Genomic DNA, 15,433 nt, shown 5'->3' with positions numbered 1-15,433 from the left:
ACTACAGGTGCCCAACACAATGCCTGGCTATTTTTTTGTTTTTGTTATCATTGTTGTTTAGCAGGCCCTGGCTGGGTTCAAACCTGCCAGCCTTGGTGCATGTGGACAGCATCCTAACCATTGAACTATGGTGCTAAGCCAGTTTCGTGCTTTTTAAGACATCTTTTCCTATATGGAGGCCGTAAGGTCTCCACTATTGTCTTTTAAACATTTTCAGTTCTGCCTTCCACGTTTGAAATCTTTTCTTAGCCTGGACTTTTTGGTTGGTTGAAGGTGGGGATCCAGTTTCATTATATTTTCCATGTGGATAACCACTTGTCCTTATGTTATATATTCCCTCCTTTTCCTACTAACCTGCAAATGCAGTGTCATGGATCAAATTCCCATGGATGTGTGATCTGTTTCTAGGTTCTTTATTATGTTCAGTTCTTTATTCTTACAACAGAACCACACATTCTATTTTTTTCTTTTTTTTAGGCAGAGTCTCATTATGTTGCCCTGGGTAGTGTCAGACCATCACAGCTCACAGCAACCTCCAACTCTTGGGCTTAAGAGATTCTCTTGCCTCAGCCTCCCAAGTAGCTGGGACTACAGGCACCTGCCATGAAGCCTGGCTATTTTTTTGTTGCAGTTGTTTAGCAGGCCCGGGCCGGGTTCGAACCCACTACTCTCAGTGTCATGTGGCTGGCGTCATAACCACTGTGCTACGGGCGCCGAGCCTGCATACTTTTTTTTTTTTTTTGACTATTTTATTATAGCAAATTATATGAATGTAAAATTTGCCATTTTAGCTTTATTTAAGTATACAGTTTGGTGGCATTAATTGTACTCACAATTTTGTAAAGCCATCATCACTATCTAGTTCTAAAATTTTTCATTACTCCCAACAGAAACTCTGTGCCCACCATGTAATACCTTCCTGTTCTCTCTCTCCTCAGTCCCTGGTTACCTGTGATCTACTTTCTGTGTCTGAATTTGCCTTTTGCTACATATTTCATATGAATTGAATCATACCATATTTGTCTTTTCGTGTCTGGCTTATTTTACTTAGTGTGATGTTTTCAGAGTTCACCCATGTTATGGTATGTATCAGAACTTCATTCTTTTTTTTTTTTTGGCTGAGTAATATTGCATTGCATGGGCACACCATGTTTTGTTTGTCCCTTCAACTGTTGATGCTAAGTTGATTTCACCATTTGTCTACTGTGAATAACGCTGCTTTGAACATTGCTGTGCAAGTATCTGAGTGCCTGTGATTTTCAGTCTTTTGCGTACCTAGGAGTGGATTTGCTAAGTTATGGTTATTCTACATTTATCTTTTCAAGAAACCACCAAATGTTTTCCACAGTGCTATACTATTTGTATATACTTTTGAATCAGATTGTCAAACTCCACAAAGACCCTTATTTGGATTTTATTGTTAATATATTCAATTTTTAGATCATTTGGGGGAGATTGGCATTTTATGTAATGGAGTTTTCTAATCCAATTATATAATATATCTCTCAGTTTATTCGGAAATTTTTGATGTCTTTCAATAAATTTTGATAGTTGTTTTTAAGGGGATTATGTATATTTTCATTAGGTTTATTCTTAGCTTCTTGCATTTTTTATTTTAATTTTACAAAAATTAATTTCCTGATTGTTGCTGGCGTTTTGAAATACAGTTGACTTTTGAGTTATTTGTAATCTGGCAGTCTTTCTCAACTTTTGTTAATTCTCAGAATTCTTCTGTTGATTTTCTTTTTATTTTCTATGTAGTTAGTCATAATCTACAAATGGTGATAAGTTTGTTTCCTCCATTCTAACTTTTATTTTTTAAATTTTCTTCACTATATTGGTGGACCCAACATATGATGTTAAATAGAAGTTATTTTTTTCTTGTTTCTAATCTCAAAAAATTGTTTCAACGTTTAATCACCAAGTTTGACGTTTGCTTAAAGATTTGAATGGCCGAATGTTCAATATCACTAATCATCAGGAAAATGCAAATCAAAACGATAGTGAGATATCACCTCACCCCAATTAGAATGATATTATCAAAAAGACAAAAAATAGCAAATACTTGTGAGAATGTGGAGAAAAGGGAATTCTTATACACCATTGGTGTCAATTAGTGCAGCCATTATGGAAACCCATATGGAGGTTCTTCAAAAAATTAAAAAATATTGAGAGAACTACCATATGATCCAGCAATCCCAGTACTGGGTAGATACCCAAAGAAAATGAAGTTATGTCAAAGGGATTTCTGCACCCATACATTTATTGCGACACTAGTCACGTTAGCCAACCTACGGAATCAGCCTCGGTGACCAACATCAGATGAGTAGATTGAAGACACTGCAGTAGATTCACACAGTAGGATACTAGTCAGATGTAGAAGGGAGTGTGTTCGGGAGTGTGTTCTTGTTATTTATGGAAACACAGATGATCCGTAGATCTGGATCTGGATTTTTTTATAGATGGTATAGCAATCCTGAATTTTAGAGAGTTTTAGAAAATTTCAGAGCGTATCTTTTTTATACATTGCTGGATTCCCTTTACTAATTACTTTTTAGGATTTTTGCAGCTATGTTTATACATGAATTGAATAGTGTTCCTTCTTTTTTCTTTTTCTTTTTTTTTTTTTTTTTTTTTGAGACAGAACCTCAAGCTGTCGCCCTGGGTAGAGTGCTGTGGCATCACAGCTCACAGCAATCTCCAACTCCTGGGCTCAAGCGGGTCTTCTGCCTCCACCTCCCAAGTAGCTGGGACCACAGGCGCCTGCCACAACTCCTGGCTATTTTTTGGTTGTAGCCGTCATTGTTGTTTGGATAGTTTTCCTTCTTTTATATTCTGAGATAAGCTTTGTAAAGTTGGATTATTTGTTCTTTGAATGTTTGGTAGAACTTATCTGGAAGGCAATCTGAGCCCAGTACTTTGTGGAGAAGGTTTTAAATCTCTGATTCAATCTATGTAAAGTCAGAAGATTGTTCAGATTTTCCATTTTTTCTTGAGTTGGGATTGATAACAATTCTTTGCCACGAGACACCCCTCCCAGTCCATCTGCTTTTTTTAGGTTTTCAAATGTATTGGGATAAGCATAAGTTGTTCATAATGTCCTCTTATTTAATTTTTGTAGTAACTATAGGTCTTCCCCTTTTTCACTCCTAAAATTTCTTTTTGGTGTTTTCTTGTTTTGCCCTTTCCTTGATCCTGCCAGAGGTTATCAGCCCTCTAAGATACCAACTTTTGGTTTACTCGCTCTTCTCTGTTGTAGTTTTTCTATTTTATTAATATCTGCTCCCTTTTATTTTCTCCTAATTTCTGTAGGTTTATTTTTTTCTTGAACTCTTGAAGTTATATGCCCAACTCATTCTTTTTGAGACTTTTTTATTTTTTAATACTATATATTTTCTTCTAACTACCTCTGTAAGCTGCATCCTCAAATTTTGATAAATAGTATTTCATCATTTTACAGTTCTAAATATTTTATGCTTTCCATTATTATTTCTTATTTGGCCCATAAGTTGTTTAGAAAAATATTTTAAATTTCTAAGCAGTGGTGTTCTTGCAGTTAGCTCTCTGTTGTCAATTTCTAACCTAATTGTGTTGTACTCCAGAAATGTTGGAAGGTACCAGCCCTTCCAAGTATCTTTAGGCTTCCTTTAAGGACTAGCAAGGGGTCAATTTTTATAAGCATACCATTTGTTCTTATGAAGAAAATATATTCTAATTATTGTATGATGTGTTTTATATATGTCCATTTTATCAGCCTTGCTAATCGTATTGTTCAAGTCTCCTATGTACTTAATGATTATTTAATCACCTGTTCTCTCAGTTACGATAACAGATATTAAAATCTCGCACTCTGTTGACTTGGTAGTTTCTCCCTGTGATCCTCTCAGTTTTTGCTTATATGTATCAATACTTTGGGGCTACCTTTTTGGGTTTATGTGAATTTAGGGTTGTTATCTTTTTGGCCAACACTTTATTACTTTGTGATCATCCTCTTTACCTGTAGTAATGTTATTTGCCTTAAAAATCAATTTTGCTAATATTAATACATAGCTGGCTACACCAGCTTTCTTTTCATTACTATTTTGCATGGCATTTTTTTCCACCCTTCAGGAGCTGTGTAGCTTTATACTTTATATCTGTGTCCTATAAACGGTGTATAGCTAGATTTTGTTTTTAATCCAGTCCAACATTATTTGTATTTTATCTGATGAGTGCTGTCTATTTTCATCTAATATAATTTTAATATACTTTTTCTATTAGTTGTGTTTTATGTTTACTTCTCTTTGTCTCTGCTCCTCTCATTTTGTTTTGAGGGTTATGTGATGAGTTTTTGTTCTCTTTCCATTTTTTCCTCTTTGTTTATGTAGAAATTATACGATCTATTTTTAGTCATCTGATACCTAACCTAGTTTTTTTCTTGTGGTTTTATAACTTTATTTGATGTGTCTGACAATCCCTAGTTAGTTCTCATCCACGTTGACTGTAGATTTTTCAAAGTGGTAACAGGTACATAGGTAACCAAAGTAGAGAGCTTGTTTGGTGAATCTTCACCTTCATTACGTTTTCTGGACAATTGCACATAGGTAAGGTATGGGACATTCCTTACGCCTTTGCCCCAGACAGCTTTGTTGAGCCTGGTGTCAGTGCCCACATCTAGAGCCCCATCTCTTTGATGGCAAATTCCCGGATTTCTTTGAGTGCCTAAGGGGCCTCTTCTTGAAGCACTCCCTGGGTGCGCTTGTGGAGTTGATGGTGCGTCCTCGGTCACCACCTCCTAAGGCAGACCGCCCCTTCTTCTCGCCACCTTCCTTGGCAGGAGCCATTCTGCTAGGCCCACGTTGGAAAGAAAGAGCACCAGGGATGATGGGAGGAGGAAAGGGGTGGTTCCTAACCTATTTTTTTCAACATCAATACTTAACAAAGTTCAAAGTTAAAAATTTTTCTTCTTCCCATACAGTTCAAGTACCTTAGAAAGTTTAAAGTGTGGCTGCTTGTTTCCTTAGTACTGTTCTGTTCCTTGCCTATCCTCAAATTTGGCCTCAAAAAAGTTTATCACTTCTTTTATATCTGAATTTATCCACACATTTTCCAGCATCTTACCAATCATACGGTTGCCTTTAAAGTTTTATGTTTGTTTTTTTGTTTGCTTTGGATAGAGCCTCTGCCATCCCAGGTAGAATGCAGTGGCGTGATTATAGCTCACAGCAACCTCAGACTCCTGGCTCAAGTGATCCTCCTGCGTCAGGTTCCCGAGGAGCTGGGACACTACTTGGGCACACCATTGATACCCAACTAACTTTCCGATATTTTTAGTAGAGATGGGGTCTCACTCTTGCTCGGGCTAGTCTGCACCTCCTGAGCTCAAGGATCCTACTACCTCATCCTCCCTGAGTGTTTGCAGGCCTGGCTGCCTTTAAGATTTCTAATTTGGTGTTATTTACTTTTTTGCGTAAGGTAGTACATCCATTTGAATTTCTATAAGTGATGGTCTATTATTGGCCAGCTGTTTCAGTTTTTGTCTGAAAATTTCTTTATTTCACCTTGGATCTTAAAAGACATTTTCACTGCATTTAGAGTTCTAGGTTGACAGCTGTTTTTAAGAATATTCTTTTTCTTTAGTGTTCTACAGTTTTATTATGATGTGTCTAGGTGGACATAGTAGACATTTCTATTTATTTATCCTGCTTGGAACTTGTTGGGACTTTCCAGATCTCAGAATGAATGACTTTCAACAATTTTGCCAAACTCTCATCCTTTGACTCTTCAGATACTGCATCTTTTTTTTTTTAATTGTTAAATCATAGCTGTGTACATTAGTGCAATCAAGGGGTACAATGTGCTGGTTTCATATACAATCTGAAATATTCTCATCAAACTGTTCAACGTAGCCCTCCAGATACTGCACCTTTCCTGTTCTCCCCGTTATGTCCTGACATCGCTCTGGTTAGATTGAGTTCTTCCCTCATTTTTTCTCCTTATCTCTGAACTGCTTTAAAAATATATTTTTTAAATTTGTTTCTTATTTTTATACACATACACACGTATGCACATGTGCTCTCTCTGGGCTGCATTCCTGGATAAATCAGTTCACTAATTCTCTTTATGGGATGACCTTTGCAAGTGGAATGATGGGTTCAGGAGCAGACTAGACTGCATTGGTGAAACAATGAACACATCCTGGCTCTGCGCCCGTAGCTCAGTGGTTACTGCACCAGCCGCATACACCAAGGTTGGCAAAGTCAAACCTGGCCTGGTCCCGCTAAAACAACAATGACAACTGCAACAAAAAATAGCCAGGCATTGTGGTGGGCACCATCCCATCCACTTGGGAGACGGAGGCAAGAGAATCGCTTAGCTCAAGAGTTGAAGGTTGCTGTGAGCTGTGACGCCATAACACTCTACCCAGAGCAACATAGTGAGACTCTGTCTCAAAAAAAAATGAATTAATTAATTAAAATAAATAAATAAATAAAATGTAAATAACATAATGAGAAAAAGCTAAATCTACTTAGCATGTTTATGCATAATACAGTTTTAGAAATTCTTAAACTGCTATTTTAAAACTCTATTTTTGAATTAGTTTATGGATTCTAAGAAATCATGACAGATTTATGTAAGGATTTATTTTACCCCTAAGGTTTTTTTGTTTGTTTTTTGAGACAGTCTCACTCTGCCGCCCTAGGTAGAGTGCCATGATGTCATCACAACTCACAGTAACCTCCAACTCCTGGGCTCAAGCGACCCTCTTGCCTCAGCTTCCCGAGTAGCTGGGAGTATAGGTACCTGCCACCACAGCTGCTAGTTTTTCTATTTTTAGTAGAGACAGGGTCTGGCTCTTGCTCAGGCTGGTCTCGAACCTTTGAACTCAAGCAATCCACCTGCCTCAGTCTCCCAGAGTGCTAGGATTACAGGTGTGAGCCACCCTGCTGGACTAACTCCCAAGTTTTTTAACTTCAGTAAGATTGTTTTACTGTATTATGCTTATTTCTGTTTTCATCATAAATGTCAGAACGTACTATTCTATTCACATTATCGGTTTCTTTAGAGATTATTCAAATTCAGAGTCATCATTTTTGACTAATTAAATTTATCATGATCCTTATATTCTAGATTTAATGAACACCTAACATTATGCCTTGCATATAATAAGCACTCAAAAAATGTGTTCAGTAAATCAAGGCATCTGATACCGTGTTCTTAACTGTATCTTTGAAAAATTTCTTTCCTTCATTACTTCCCTTCACCCCAAATGAATTGACTTTTTGCTATTTTTCTTCCTGGCTTTATAAACATTAATATTCTGCTTTAAGTGTATTGTTTTGGTATTTTCTCTTACTCAGAACCCCTTTTTCTCTTGAACCCAGTTCAATGCCCCAAGTCTTGTCTTGAGACAGATATACTTGCTATTTTGTGCTCTAAACCTTTATTGTTTTTCTTAGAAAAATCTTTCCTTCTCTTTTTTTTTTGTTTTGTAGTGAAAAACATTTTAAGACTGATTTTGTGTTTTATAGTATTTTCGTTGCAGTTTTTCTTGGCCTGAGGAACTATTTAATTGTTACTATGTAATCGATAAACATAATGTTATGTATTCTGTATTTTTAGTCCATTGAAGACAATGAAGTATATTTGCCTAATGATGAAATTTGGACCTATGATATTGATAGTGGGTTATGGTAAGTAATTTGAAATTGCAGAATGTCCTGTCATAGTATCTGTTATAAATGTTTTCAAAGAGGAGAGTGATTTGAGACCATACTTAGAACACACTGCTGCAACACTTACGAAGTCTCCCTTTGCTTTTCTTTAAGTGCTTTATTCTCTGTGGCTCAGTCTTCCCACTCCTCCCTTCCCTTTTCCCATTCTTTATCCTTTACTATTCCTCAAAAGTTCAGTGCTGTTTCTGAAGATGTTGTTTCTACTAATTCCCAGTTCTGGTGACATGTAAAAATTTCATGGGTTTTTTTCCCCCAGCAGATGGAAAACTCTTTACCCTGGATCTTCTTAGAGTTGTTATTATATGGCTACCATTACATTGTAATTATAATTAACAGTAACAATTTCATTGAAAAAAGTCCCCACGGAGTTGAAAGAGAATTTTATTTGCCTTTCTGGAAAGTTAAGGCGTTCTGTGTCATTCTTGCTACAGGAGAATGCACCTGATGGAAGGGGAGCTCCCTACCTCCATGTCAGGGAGCTGCGGCGCCTGCGTTAACGGGAAGCTGTACATTTTTGGAGGATATGATGACAAAGGATACAGCAATCGAGTAATGCTTTCTTTTGATTCAGGAGTGCAGCAGAATATAATATCTGATGCATCGTTCCATCTCACAAGTTACAAATGTTTTGAAAAGAAGATATGTGTAGAAAATCTTACATTTGTAATTATAAAGTTTTAAAGATAGATTGAAAATGCAAGTCTTCCCCCTGTCTTTCTACTTTAGAACTACCTACCTGTTTAATCAATATATGTAAAGCAAGAGCAGGATGGGAAAAGACCTATTTCAGTATGTCTCAGATATCATTTTTGCCTATGAAACACTATGTCATTTTTATTAATTTTATAATTTTTAAATTTTAGTAGGTAAAAATTTTACCTATTAAAAAAAGTAATAGTATTAATGTTTGCATCACAAATCCCTCTGATATAGATTTAACATTTAAATGCCCTGTCTGCTAATGCCCTGTGTTCTTATCTTTTAAAAGCTTTATTTTGTTAATTTGCGAACAAGAGATGGAACCTACATTTGGGAAAAAATCACCAACTTTGAAGGACCACCACCCACACCACGTGACAAACTTTCCTGCTGGGTCTATAAAGACAGGTAAAGCAGGGCAGCGCCTATGGTTCAGTGGGTAGGGCGCTGGCCCCATATGCCCAGGGTGGTGAGTTCGAACCCGGCCCGGCCAAACTGCAACAACAACAAAAATAGCCAAGCATTATGGCAGGCGCCTGTAGTCCCAATACAACAACAACAACAAAATAGCCAGGCATTGTGGTGGGCGCCTGTAGTCCCAGTTACTTGGGAGGCTGAGGCAAGAGAATCACCTAACCCCAGGAGTTGGAGGTTGCTGTGAGCTGTAACGCCACAGCACTCTACCGAGGGCAAAAAAGTGAGACCCTGTCTCTAAAAAAAAAAAAAAAAAAAGACAGGTAAAGCAGCGCCTGTATTTAACACATTAACTGTACTGAAGTGAGAATAATGGCCTTTGGCCAAAAGAGAGAAAACTTGAAAGTGTGATGTTTTTCAAGGTATGAGGATGAGCATATTTTGATGCTGGTGGTCAGGGCAGTGGTACTGTTCAGCTCACCCATGTAACACAAACACTTGTGCCATCTTAATACCTAAAATTGGCTGGTTAGATTAAGACAGAAGATCTTTTTCAACTTTCTGTGGACAAAGTGGAAACAACTCCTGACGCATATCTTTTGTATTTTTTTTCAGATTAATATATTTTGGTGGTTATGGGTATAGGAGACATAATGAACTCCAAGACTGTTTTGATGTTCATGATGCGTCTTGGGTAAGAGAGTAATTACTGTTTACGTTTTCCTCTAATTCAGTATACTCTTAAAGCCTTAGAAATAATGAGCCCAGCCTTTCTCATTTTAGGAGCTACCAGTTTGCCATATGAAAAAGAAATGTGTTTTCTCTCTTTTAGATTTGAATCAGGTTGGTGAAGGGTCTGGTCTAGCAGGATGAGCCTTTCTGGCTAATGGCTGGGTGACTTCTTTTCTTACATTGCTAATCACTCCTGTGTGCGTACCTGCTTCTGTTGGACAATAGAGGCTTTAGCACATTTGGGACACTTTCATTCTTATTTTCAAATTTAACCATACACCTGTTTTTAGATATGTCCACTAGAATTACTTATGAGCTCAGACTGGCCTCCACAGAAGAGTGAGTTGGTAATAATCATAATTTTCCTACTTATTCTTACTAATTAGGAAATAAATCATTTTTAATGAAAGAAGTTATGAATTACAAAAATGAAATCTTTTAGATTATTTTTAAAACCATTGACTCTGGTTCAGCACCTGTAGTTCAAGCGGCTAAGATGCCAGCCACATACACCAGAGCTGGCGGGTTCAAATCCGGCCCCGGGGCCTGCCAAACAATGACAACTACAACCAAAAAATAGCAGGGTGTTGTGGCAGGCACCTGTAGTCCCAGCTACTTGGGAGGCTGAGGCAAGAGAATTGCTCAAGCCCAGGTGTTGGAGGTTGCTGTGAGCTAGGACAGCACAGCAGTCTACCCAGGGTGATAGCTTGAGGCTGTCTCAAAAAAAAAAAAAACAACCATTGACTCTACCACCAAGATGCATGATCTTTTCAGCTTCACCTTCTACCAGCATATTATTATTGTACATTATTTATGTAAATGTATATATGCATTTCCTGTCTATCACTTTGTGTGTGGATATTTAAAAAATTCTCCACGTGTCTACATGGTTCTTGAATTTTAAAAATGAAATATATTTAAAGCTCTGCTACTTAAAGCATTATTGATAATTTTCAGGACTATAATTGCTAATTATTTATGTCTAATTATTTTTCCTCATCAGTGAAATCCTCATTGTTTTCTCTCCTACTACAATTAGTTTAGCTAATGAACATGTCCTGAAGTTTCTGGAGCACAAGTAGAGTTTTTTTCATTTAATTCTAAACTAAGTAAATCATTTAGTTTGTTTCATTTGCTTGACAAGTCCTGGCAAAAATAAAAGACGCATTTCTGACATGGAATGTAAAACTGGCACAGAAGGTAAGCTAGAGTAGTAACAGAAGATTTAAACACGAGGAAGATGCTAAATACAGTCGAACTAACTAACTGCTCAATCTTCGCCTTGCTAACAAAGACGCCTCGTCTCTTAGAAGATAAAGAAGAGAGTGGGCGTAAGTGACTATAAGAACAAATTGGGTGGCCCCTGTGGCTGAAAGGAGTAGGGTGCTGGCCCGATATGCCGGAGGTGGTGGGTTCAAACCCAGCCCTGGCCAAAGAAAAAACTGCAAAAAAAAAAAAAGAACAAATTGCTTGGTGATGTTGAAGTGATTGGACATTTTTTAAAAAAGGAACCATGGCCCACCAAAGTTTGGGAGTTGTGATCATTTGCTTTAGGAAAACAGATTTCAAAATGTAAACATCATTCTGTTTGCTGCAGTTTTAACAGAAATAATCCTTTGAGAGAGTTGAAAGATTGTCAGTAAGGAACATGGTTCAGTGCCAGAAATACTATGAGAAGAAAGTTGCAGGTGGTGCTGCCACTGGTCTGGGGACCACACTTTGTAAGGTGCTGATGGCTGGTGATTGCATTGGCTTTATGGCTATGGTAACACTTACTTCTTAATTTGCAAAGGTGTCTATTATTTTACCAGTAAGTATGTGACAAAACTGTAACAGTGATGTAAAAATTATAAAAGTATAAAAGCTTTTATGTATTTAAAACATATTTCTGCTTTAGGAAGAACAGATATTCTGGGGATGGCATAATGATGTCCATATATTTGACACAAAGACACATAGTTGGTGTCAACCAGAAATTAAAGTAAGTGTTGTAAAACATTACATTTATACAATTTATTGATACTTTTAAAATGTTTTTTTTTACTAAGTTATTTGGATTTTTGTAATTAGGGTTTATAAACACAAAGTAGTTCTCTTGAGCACTGTCACCAATGCCATTAAAAGTAAATCAGAGCCAGGTGCAGTGGCACACACGTGTAGTCTCAGCTACTTAGGAGGCTGAGGCAGGAAGCTCTCTTGAGCTGGGAGTTCTGGGCTGTAGTGTACTAATTGGAGCCTGTGAATAACCACTGCCTGAGCACGATAGCAAGACCCCATCTCTAAATAGTTAAAAAATTAAAAAACACATCCTTTCCTCCAGATTAGCTACAGTTTTCTAGGAAAAAAACTTTTCTTTTTGCAGTTTTTGGCTGGGGCCAGGTTTGAACCTGCCACCTCTGGCATTTGGGGGCCAGTGCCCTACTCCTTGAGCCACAGGCTCCACCCCCAAAAAAGCCTTTTAAGGAGGTTCCATTATCATTCTTTACCCACAAGTGTCACACTCTGATTTAATGAAGTTATTTAAAAAGCTCTTTTATAATAACAAAGTCCATTTTTAAAAGTCCTGTTTCAGGGTGGCACCTGTGGCTCAAAGGAGTAGGGCGCCAGCCCCATATGCCAGAGGTGGCGGGCTCAAATGCAGCCCCAGCCAAAAAAAAATTTAAAAAAAAAATTGCAAAATAAAAAAAACAAAAAAAGTCCTGTTTCATAAACCTTAAATTCAGACGTATGTGCAATTTTAGTGTGACAAAAATGCGTTATCAGTGCTCTTTCATTTGCTAGTGACCAAACACAAATTCAAATTGGCTTAAGCAGTAACAAATTCCCTCACGGCTGGAAAGCATCTTGGCGTGGCTCACCAAGGCAGTGGCAAGAAGGCTGCAGGGGCCTGAGCCTCAGGAGCTGAATGAGTCACTCAGCAGCATCACAGCCCTCCCCGTCTGCCTCTGTCTGCCTCTATCTGCCCCTGTCTGCCCTTCCCTGCTTCTGTTTGTGGGCTCATGACTTCCTCAATATATGTAGCTGGCGCCCTAGCCACTGAGCTACAAGCGCTGAGCCTTATCTTATTCATCGACTCCCTTATATTCTCTCTTTTCCTACCAGCTGAAAACTTCTCTAAAGAAAAGATCTGCTGTTGCAAGAGGGACTTTACCTAACAATTGCAATCAGTGTAACTGACTTATTGTACCCTCAATGAATCCCCAACAATAAAAAAAAAAAAAAAAAAAGAAAAGATCTGCTGGCTCAGCATCCATAGTTCAGTGAGTAGGGTGCCAGCCACAAACACGGAGGCTGCGGGTTTGAGCCCAGCCCCGGTCTGCTAAACAACAATGACAACTGCAACCAAAAAAAAAAATAGCCAAGTGTTGTGGTGGTCACCTATAGTCCTAGCTGCTCAGGAGGCTAAGGCAAGAGAATCGCTTAAGCCCAAGAGTTTGAGGTTGCTGTGAGCTGTGATGCCATTGCACTCTACAGAGGGTGACGTAGTGAGACTCTGTCTCAAAAAAAAAAAAAGAAAGAAAAAAATCTGCTTTCTTTATTTAAAATATAGAGAGGTGTTATCAGTTAATGTTAAGAGCTCAGTAAGAGTAAAGCACTGTTTGACTCAAGCCTCGAGTGAAATTCTTATTGTGAATTTGAGGCACTAAGAGTTTGGGGAACATAATTTATTAGAGTTTCTGAGATCACATTGTGCTTGCTCATTCCTAATATTAACTCTGTGTGTGTCAAAGTGTGTGTGTTTTAAATCAATTTTTAAAATTCACTCTCATTTTCTCTCCCTCTCTTTCCTTCTCTCTCTCTCACACACAATGAGAGTGAATTTTAAAATTTGATTTTTTAAATCATTATATAGTATTTTGAGCAAAAATTTATATGAAATTTTGTTTTGCTAAACGGTGTCAGGTATTTAAGAAAAACATTTTCAAATGTAAAGAAAGATCAGAGAATAAATGTTATTCTGAAGAGCAGTGTTTGTCTATGATTATTACTATTTAAAATGGACTTTCACGTGAGGGTTTGTAGTTAACTTATGACACATAGATAATGGTAACTTACTGGGTAAGCATTCTCAGACTGCGCAGAGCAGCGTGACATGCTGTGAGTGTTTCAAGTCTTTGCAATCTCTTCTGATCTCTGCTTGCAGGCTGGAGCTCCACCACAGCCACGGGCCGCACACACATGTGCAGTTCTTGGAAATAAAGGTTATGTCTTTGGCGGACGTGTCTTGGTTAGTATTTTAAATGGAAATGGAATTTTTATGTGTAATACTTCTTATAAAAATGTAGCCTCTGATTTTTCAGAATAAGTGAACATTTGTGTAGTCTAGCTGTTAAAATGACATTCAATAATAACTTTTATTTACCTTCTATTTCCCAGACAATACATGAGTAATCATAGTTGATTATAAATGATATTTTAATGAGGAGCATTTTTCACTTCATTGCAGTATCAGAAAAGTTTTAATTTCTCCTAATCTAAATCTTACTACTTTAAACACATTTCTTCTTTCACCTTTCATACATTGATTTGGGAGCTCTCTATTAATTTTATTAATGCTTAGCATTATTTTCCAATATTTAAACTTCTGATGTTAAGTAAAATAAAGATAGTCTGTTTTTAATCTGAGTTTATTTTAAAACCAAAATTTTAGCTCGTAAAAGATGTAAAACAATAGCTGGGTGTTGTGACAGGTGCCAGTCATCCCAGCTACTTGGGAGGCAGAGGCAAGAGGATCTCTTGACCCCAGGAGTTTGAGGTTGCTGTGAGCTATGACACCATGGCACTCTACCAAGGGTGACAATGTGAGACTCTGTCTAAAAAAAAAAAAAAAAAGAAAATGTAAAACACTGACCAATTTAACATTTTTATTTTAGCAAACTAGGATGAATGATTTGCACTATCTAAACTTAGATACCTGGACTTGGTCTGGAAGGTAAGTTTGAAGTCTGTGTGTGTAGCGTGCATGTGCGTGCGCACGTGTGTGTGTGTGTGTGTGTGTGTGTGTATTTATGATCCAAATTTTGGTCCATAAACTGAACTGGTACTTTCTTCCCTTCAGATTGTATGTCTAAGGAAAGAATCTACAAATTTAAATACAGTTTTTTTCTCTAACCAAACTGTACAAAATATGAAAATAGATTATGTAAAATTACGGGTTTTATACTAAATATTCTTGGAGGACTGATCAATAGAAGAAATGAAAGAATGGTTGAAGAGGGGCGGTGCCTGTGGGTCAGTTGGTAAGGCGCCGGCCCCATATACCGAAGGTGGCAGGTTCAAACCCGGCCCCGGCTGAACTGCAACCAAAAAATAGCTGGGCGTTGTGGCGGGCGCCTATAGTCACAGCTACTTGGGAGGCTGAGGCAGGAGAATCGCTTAGGCCCAGGAGTTGGAGTTGCTGTGAGCTGTGTGATGCCACGGCACTCTACCGAGGGCCATAAAGTGAGACTCTGTCTCTACAAAAAAAAAAAAAAAAAGGAAGAATGGTTGAAGAGCTATGTACAGAGTATCTATAAAGTTTGTGTGCAATTTAAAATAGTTTTACATTGTAAATTACCCGTGAACTTTATGGACACCCTGTATTCCAAAGTATAAATGCCATTAAAAATAAAACTGTGGGGTGGCGCCTGTGGCTCAAGCAGTGGGGCGCCGGTCCCATATGCCGGAGGTGGTGAGTTCAAACCCTGCCCTGGCCAAAAAAAATAAAAAATAAAAAAAATAAAACTGTGAAAATAAAATAAAAATAAAACTGTGAAAGTACCAGAGGAAAATACAGCAAATTATTTTTAAAATCTTGTCATGGAAAAAGCTTTTATAAAGATGATATAAACTCAAAATTTGTAAGTGAAAAGACTGATTAGATTAATAAAACC

General features: G+C 37.6%; 1 protein-coding gene across 6 annotated transcripts in view; it reads left to right on the top strand.

The window, feature by feature from the left end:
• The window catches only part of KLHDC1 (kelch domain containing 1), a 47,809-nt gene that overhangs the window by 9,213 nt on the left and 23,163 nt on the right, over positions 1–15,433 (top strand). For 5 of the 6 annotated variants that reach the window (XM_053594356.1, XM_053594355.1, XM_053594358.1 and 2 more), the window contains 7 exons: positions 7,603–7,673; positions 8,147–8,264; positions 8,704–8,822; positions 9,444–9,522; positions 11,458–11,541; positions 13,705–13,788; positions 14,435–14,493. In XM_053594356.1, the coding sequence (XP_053450331.1) occupies positions 7,603–7,673; positions 8,147–8,264; positions 8,704–8,822; positions 9,444–9,522; positions 11,458–11,541; positions 13,705–13,788; positions 14,435–14,493 (614 nt within the window). The remainder of the gene's footprint in view (positions 1–7,602; positions 7,674–8,146; positions 8,265–8,703; positions 8,823–9,443; positions 9,523–11,457; positions 11,542–13,704; positions 13,789–14,434; positions 14,494–15,433) is intronic. The other variant, XM_053594357.1, reaches the window with a different exon arrangement.

Source organism: Nycticebus coucang, chromosome 6 (assembly GCF_027406575.1).
Source record: "Nycticebus coucang isolate mNycCou1 chromosome 6, mNycCou1.pri, whole genome shotgun sequence".
NCBI classification, from domain to species: Eukaryota; Metazoa; Chordata; class Mammalia; order Primates; family Lorisidae; genus Nycticebus; species Nycticebus coucang.
The sequence above is the reverse complement of the archived record's forward strand: the minus strand, read 5'-3'. Positions and strand labels throughout refer to the sequence as shown.